The following is a 7,485-nucleotide window of genomic DNA, read 5'->3' on the forward strand; positions in this document are numbered from 1 at the left end:
GTATGAATGTGCCAGATGGCTCCAGATGCCTCTTCACTTTGTAGCTCTGTTGTTCAGATGTTGTAGGAGGAGATAAACAAGCTGTTTTCTTGGCTCACTGATAGCTTTCTAAAGGCTACACTCTAGCCCACTTATTTACTGCAGCAAACTAGCAAGCAATCATTATTTACTGTAATTAGAGGTAAATGCATAGACATAATGGGGGAAACAAGCATGCAAGGAAGGCCATGCATGACGAATAACTGCATTAGCAATTTGATACAAATTAAATCAATGGAGCCCAGAAAGACTGTGTGATTGTGTGATAGACGGGGCTGAACAGCGAGGTGATCAAGAGGTGAACCGAGCTCGTAATTTGTTTGTGCAATATGTCTACATTACCCGTATCTGCTAAGCTGAAGAGGCATCCACCTCACTGAAAGTATGATGGTAATGTTATTGTATGAGCAGCCACTGTGTAACCACATCAGTGGCAAAGCCATGGCCTCTGCCTTTTTGCAAACAGCCCATTAAAAATTCACTGTAGTGGATGATCAGAGGGGCTGAGAGAGATGTAACCTGTATTGCCTCCCTGTAGCGGATGAGTGGTTTTACTGTAAGATTGATCCAACTGATCACCTCATTTCCTCTCTCATCTACCACTGCAGCCAGAGCGCTGATAGTTTATCCGTCTGAGAGAGTGATTTTAAGGTGCCAAGTACAACACAGGAAATGGCTTAGCAGACGTTCTCCTGTCTGGTTATGGCAGGCCCAATTGCCGACTGCGGGATGAGGCAGCTAAGAGGCATCAGTGAGGTTGACCAGCGAGTGAGTGACAAAGCGCTTCTGAGGACTGTTTCAGTGTCAGCCATGCAGAACATGGCTGACCAGAGACGTAAATCGATTTGACACGGAGAAGCAGTTGTGGTTCTTCCTAGTAAGAATAGGGTTTTGTTCAATCTAACTGCACAGCATAAGAAACTGCTGAACCATTGAGGAAACTGGAAAAGACTGATGAGGCGAGGGCATCTAATAATAAACCAAATTGAAGAAAAAACCACGCAGACAGACAGTATAAACATGTTTTTCAGGAGCTTTAATGTCATGTAAAAATGAAACGCTGGGAAAAGGCTTGGACAGGGTTGAACAATGATGCTCTTACAGACTAAATGTAAAACAGCCTGGTTAAGTGCATCCTGAGAAATGAGCTTTGTAGACTACATTTACAATACAATGAGCTTTCCAAAGATCCAATATGCACATTGACTAAAAATACCCTGTCTGAATAAGGCAGCGGAGGGAGCAACCAAGAATGAAGTCATATCCCCGCGGAGTATGGCTTTAGTCTTTCCCTCCAAAGCAATCAATTGAAGTGGAAACTTACTTTTGACCTCACAATCCACTGATAGACGGAGGGCAAGCTCACCACACATTAATATATCTAATAAGGACGGCAAAAGAAATGTTTCCTCTAGATCGTTTTACTTACCGCTTACAGCCTGAGGGCACATAGATGCATGTGCACTGAGGACATATTAAAGAAACATTTTGGGAACTGTGTTGCTTTCTTGCTGACAGAAGATCAATAACTCTTGTGTCTACATGGTCCAAGTGAAACTTAAGTCAGCAGCTGGTTAGCTTAGCATAAAGACTAGAAATAGGGGGAAACAGCTAGCCTGGCTCTGCCCAAATTCAATAAAATCTGCTTATTGATCTTCACTATATAAAAGGTACCCTGTGGAGTGTGATGAACAAATAAAAGTTATATTTAAATTAAGTCACTCATCAAAATGCATTATGTGCATCCTTGAGGTCTAATATATTGAATCGAGCTTCCTCTTAAAACACTCTTAAAACATGAAATCAATTTTTTTTAAGTATTTCATTTCTGCCCCATTTACATCCATAATTATTAACTTGCAGTCTTCTTCCCTGCCTATTTTAGTGCTTCTTGGTGCATTACAGCCACCTGTAGTTCATTGGAATAGTGCAAAAACATTGGCAGGACTGTTTATTGCATCGTGCACACATGTGCGTCCTCATGTGTGCACTAGACAAACACAACAGGGACCCACTCTGAAAGAATAAGTTCTATAGTATTACTAGAGGCTGAAACTCCACAGGGTACCTTTAACACATTATATCTCAACAAATTGCGGTTTTACAAGAGGGGTTATGTGTGGAACTATTTCTTGGCTAGGTGCAGTGATCTCCTGAAGGCTTGTTGTCATATGAGATTGCCAGGCAGCCAGCTGAGACTACGGGAAGTCACTGTATCTGGCCAAGAAATAGTCCTGCATGCATCCCCGTTCCTCTTGTTTTGATATATTTTGTTTTTCTTCATTTTAGAGGTGCTGGTAGTCAGGTTTTGTTACTTGTGGTCAGAGCCAGGCTATCTGATTCTCAGTGTTTCCAGTCTTTATGCTAAGCTAAGATAACTGGTTGCTGTTCAGATTTAGTGCACATATACGAGGGGTATCAGTCTTCTCTTGGCAAGAATGCCAATGAGCATATTTGCAAAAATGTAAAACTATTCCTTTAAGTCTTACTCCATATACAGTATATCAGTGTCATGTAGTTTCTTCTCACTCTGCATTTTCCAGAGACTTTTTTCTTAGTGTGGAAAAGTGGACATTAAATGGCTCCACAGAGACCTACTGAAATGATTCATTTAGGTCAGCAGTTTTTAAAGGTGAGGTGACACACAGGTCCTTTGCACACTCAAATAAGTACAGTACACATATATATACATACACACACACATACATAGATGAACACTCCTGCACACACACAAAGGGAACAATGACAAGATGGAGGAGTGTAATAACACCTTCGGGAAATTAGCTGATGGCAGCAGCTCAGCTGCTTGGCCTTACCTGAAGGGATCGACTTACAGAGGAGCCAACCAAATATCAATAAGGGTGATTTAGCTGTGCACTGCTCAAGGATAAAGAGCTTATGCATGAAACCTCTGGAAATACACTTCAGCTTGGTGTGTAAAATGCTGTCGCTTCAAGAAAATCCCTGATTAAATCCCCCAAACATGTTTAGTTGGCTGTATGAGGGGAAGCCTGGTGTTGGCTCTGAGGCACTGTGCCAGCCATGGAGGAGGACAGTAAGACGGGAGGGGGTGGATAAAGAAGGTAGAGGAAAGAGAGAGGGGGAGGAATAGTACATGTCTGAAAACCTACAGTGTAGTGCATTACATGCTGCAGATGAGTCTGTTTGAAGTCTGCAATGTTAACGGCTTCCCTCAGGCATTTATGATCCTCTGTGTGCTAAAAGAGTGACATTCTCACAGATGATGCCACCTCTGAATATGACTGTGGCACTGAAAGGAAAACACTGACATACCTCAGGTGTAATGAAGTCATTATATTGCTGGAGATTGAATTAATTGCTCAATATTATCATGCATGCATTTGGGCACAAGTAGAATAGTTGCTGGCCGCCTTTTAAGTGCCTGACAAGTTTTATTCTAAGTGTAAATTTTGGGAGAAGTGGAGAAAAAGAGGAAGCGGGAGGAAATGAGTGTCCAGCACTTGGATGTCGCACCTTGTTTCCGAAGCCAATAATGGCTAGACAGCCTGCTGATTTCGAATTAAATATTGCTGTAATATTTGTAATACTGGCTGTGGATTTACAGCATCTGTGAAGAGAACAGGACAACATTGCATCATTTGGATCATTAATTTTTATTACCTTTCCTGGAAATTTGGCATTTTCAAATGTGATGGTTGTTTTTCAGAGATGCACAGACACTTTGTCAGCCCTGACAGAGAAAATGAGATGCTGTCGTAACACAAACTTGGATTAGTTCGCTGCTGCAATAAACATGCCTAATATACCCAAATGAGTTTTGAACGATAACGCTGACTGAAAACCTCATTCTCTTCATCACACTTTCTCTTTCCACTTGAACAGCCGGCACACTGACTGGCGCGTACGATATATGTTGTGACAGTACACAGAGAAGCAATGCTACTGAATGGAAGCACAGCATTGGTCTAGCCCCGAGCTGTTTATCATAGTGTAATCAGCCCACGCATTCATTAATAGAGGCTGACTCATGTCGTTTTGAATGTTAGCCTCGGAATAGGGCCACACTGCCCACAAAATGAAAGGACAGGAGCCAAGGTAACACAGTGACACTGTATAATCATTAGCACTTGTCTTGTGGAATGCAGTGATTCACTTTGTATATGAATATATGCAAATATGAATGAATCTCAGTGTTCATGCATGATTTATGAGCCTTACAGGGTAGCCTACATGAAAAATGACTTCTTTTCTTTGTTGGAAGAGAAGAGCATGGCATTCTGTATTCTCCTCTGCAGGCCTGCATAAATGCAGTCCTCCTCAGACAGCATTAATAACCATCAGGGAGAAAGAGAAGTCTGCTTTCACACAGACAAGCTAAATTCTTCCTCAACTTGGTCCAAGAATTGGCTGGTCACTAGCACATTAACATATATATATTTTAGCATATCTGCACATGAAAAACCTCTTTTCCTAAGCTCTTTGTGTCACCTGCATTTTTTATTCAGCAAATCACTGAGATAACATCAAATACAACCTTTTAAAAAGAATGATACCTCACTTTTGGAAAGGTAATTAGGTCTTTGAAGTTGTGATGGCTTAAGGTTTCAGAAGTAGGGCAACTCTTTCATGTGTGATTAGGTGTTCTTAAGTCCATCCTCACGTAGAAAGAGACAGAAAAAGAAAAGTAGTCCAGTAAAGGAAAAGGCTTGTCAACCTTGAAATGTCACAGGCACTTGGCTGTGATCGTCCAGGACCCTTCCCACACACTCATTATGTAAGTGTTGTAGTGTAACTTTACAGCGTTCATAGGTTGAAAAGAGCACAGAAGTTCTGCAGGAAGGAGAAAGAGCTAATGGTTAAGAGGAGGAGAAGAAGAGCAGAGGAGGGTGAGCGGTGCATGCCAGCGCTGTCAAACACAGTCAAATTGCTCACTACAATCAAACCGACGTGGAGCTTTGGCTCAGATGCAAAAAGCTGGGCTCACTGGCTTACCTCAGCACTGCACCAGAGAGGAACTGTCACTGGATATTACCTTGTGGGCCACTGAGCTGATTCTCCCACATCAGAGTGGACAGTGACAGCTTTATACAACATCCCCCCCCCCCTTTACCACTCTCCTTCCCTGGGGACACACTTCCCTACTTCCTGAAATGTGTCTGTGCATGATTTCACTATTGAAAACATTTACATTAAATATGAATAGCCTTAATAATAAATGGAAGCTCTTGGAGATTGCATTCCAGGCACACACAAAAAAATGTGATTCAGTGTTTGTGACAAAAAGCTCTTAACATTCTCTCTGCTCACTTTTACGGTTTGCCATTTTGTGTCATTTGGGAGCAATTTGATTGCTCCCACAAAGTGTTTTTCTGGCTACTGCTCACTTTACATCAGAGTGCTCCTCTTGTCTGTTCTTTTTGTAATGTGGATATACAATACAGACTTGGATCTATTTCTACAGTATAAGCAAAAATGTTGCAGGTTTGCACTTTGAATACATGAATACATTTCTAGGTTAGAGAATGTGTGTGAATGGCATTAATTCCTTAGTTAAAAACAAAGAGTTTCCTATGCAAAGCAGCAGTTTAAGTCAAAGTTTCCTCCATTTCCTCCTGCAGGGACAAGTGCGCAGATGAGTGACTGGGACTGGATCTCGTTTTCAGACTGATCGAGCCGTACAGTTTGGCAGAGCGCTTTGAGTAAGCGATAATTTTTCTCCTGTACATCTCCCCCTTCCACATGGAGATCATCAGCAGCGTGGAGAGCACCACGCCGCCCAGCGTGAGCAGGCAGAGTCCAGCTATGACGCACCGATCCAAGTGGGCACCTATCCGGGCGCTCTCCATCTCCAACCTTTCCATCTCTCTCGCCGACACGCTGTCACGGTCCACCACCACATCGCGTGGCACGGCGTAGGAGATGATCACCAAGGAGATCCCGGTCACCAAAAACGTGACTGCACTGATAAACCCGTAGTCTATAGAAGTCCCAGAGCCCTCCCCGAAGGAGAGATCATCCTCGGACATAAAGGAGAATTCTGGCAACGTCTCGGAGCAAGGCTCACCATTGCGCACCGGTCTATGAGTACTTTTACAACTACTTTCCGGGCTGGCCAATCGAAGGTTAACATTCTCATCAATATAAGTGAATGATGTCTCTAATTCCTCGTCGCAGCAAATTCGGACTTTCTCCTCGCCGAGGTGACTTAGTTTAACCTCCGCGCCTCCCTTGCGTGGCGCCGTCCTTGGTGATGAATGACACCGGCCATGGCAGCCCCGGGCCAGGTTACAGCAGCCCTCCCCCGGGAGCGCTCCTCCTGTTGATCCGGCCGGCTTGCGGACATGCAGCGTGCTGGAAACACGGTCAAGGACGTCGGGAGGATCGGGCTGTTTGCCTCCCACATCTGCAGAAAGCAGCTCTGGAGAAGCCATTCGTTTTCACCACCTGCTGGTTCTCTCTTAGCCTTCCACCCACGACGTTTTCACTCCACCGCATCCCTAATAAGAAGACACGTACCAGTTCTAAGTTAAATGGTGCATCTTAATTAGATGAAACATTGTATCCACTAATGCGCAAAAAAAAAAAAAAAACTAAAACGTGTGCGTAATTTGGAACAGTGCGCAAAATGCACACACCTCTATAGTGATACTGAAATCAAAACCACTTAAAAGTTGATTAAAACGTTTAGGAGAAATCCGTGGACCCATCTTGAAAGGCGCTTATAGAGGCTGTGATTAGCCGAATGCCTCTGTATCCAATTAGGAAAACAATCCACGTGTAAACCTAGATTAAACTATATTCTTACACGAGAAACGCTCATACAATACACACATTTGTAAAACTGATCTTAAACTAAATAAATACAGAATATACATAACCATACTTGGTCTACCTCCGAGAAAATCATCAGGGAATAATTCCAGCATTTCTAATGTATTGAATATAAATACGACTGGCGTAATATCCATCGGAATACTCCTGCACACTTTATTTGAATTCAGCTGAAGATGTATGCTCTTCTGCATATGGGTGGACCGGTCATGCACAATCCGCTTTCTATTTTTTGTAATGCCAAACAAAACCTTCCTCAGACTGCACAAACCTAAAAGAAATCAACTCACCGCGCTACTTCAGCATCCCTTCCGCCTCCTTTTCCTCATAGACTACGGCAGCTGACACTACATCACGGAGACAGATTTTTTAAAAAGCCTTATCGGGGAATATGCCTTGAATATGCCTCTCCTTACTCGATGCTGTGGTGGCAGGCTGCTCTGAGGGGAGCTCTCCGTTAGTCCCTCCCACACAGAGCCTCGGCTGCCCGCGCTGTGGCGCTGAAAGGAGAGCCGCTATCTGTGAGCCGATTGAGATCACGACCAGCCAGTCAACACAAGTAGGATGGAGATTTGAAAAGGCTGTGGGGGAATCTTAGGGACATGTTTTACTGGCAATGCCATTCACTAGGAA

General features: G+C 43.4%; 1 protein-coding gene across 1 annotated transcript; it reads right to left on the reverse strand.

Annotated features, from left to right (window-relative positions):
- Nucleotides 1-5,606: 5,606 nt before the first annotated feature.
- Nucleotides 5,607-6,452, reverse strand: LOC128366594 (transmembrane protein 74). Its single transcript, XM_053327331.1, has one exon. It carries the CDS (start codon nucleotides 6,450-6,452, stop codon nucleotides 5,607-5,609), a length of 846 nt encoding a protein of 281 aa, XP_053183306.1.
- Nucleotides 6,453-7,485: the final 1,033 nt, after the last annotated feature.

Source organism: Scomber japonicus, chromosome 10, assembly GCF_027409825.1.
Source record: "Scomber japonicus isolate fScoJap1 chromosome 10, fScoJap1.pri, whole genome shotgun sequence".
In the NCBI taxonomy this organism is placed as follows: Eukaryota; Metazoa; Chordata; class Actinopteri; order Scombriformes; family Scombridae; genus Scomber; species Scomber japonicus.

Coding starts and splice junctions, on each gene's coding strand:
- LOC128366594 (XM_053327331.1), bottom strand. CDS start 6,452: ATGGCTTCTCCAGAGCTGCTTTCTGCAGATGTGGGAGGCAAACAGCCC.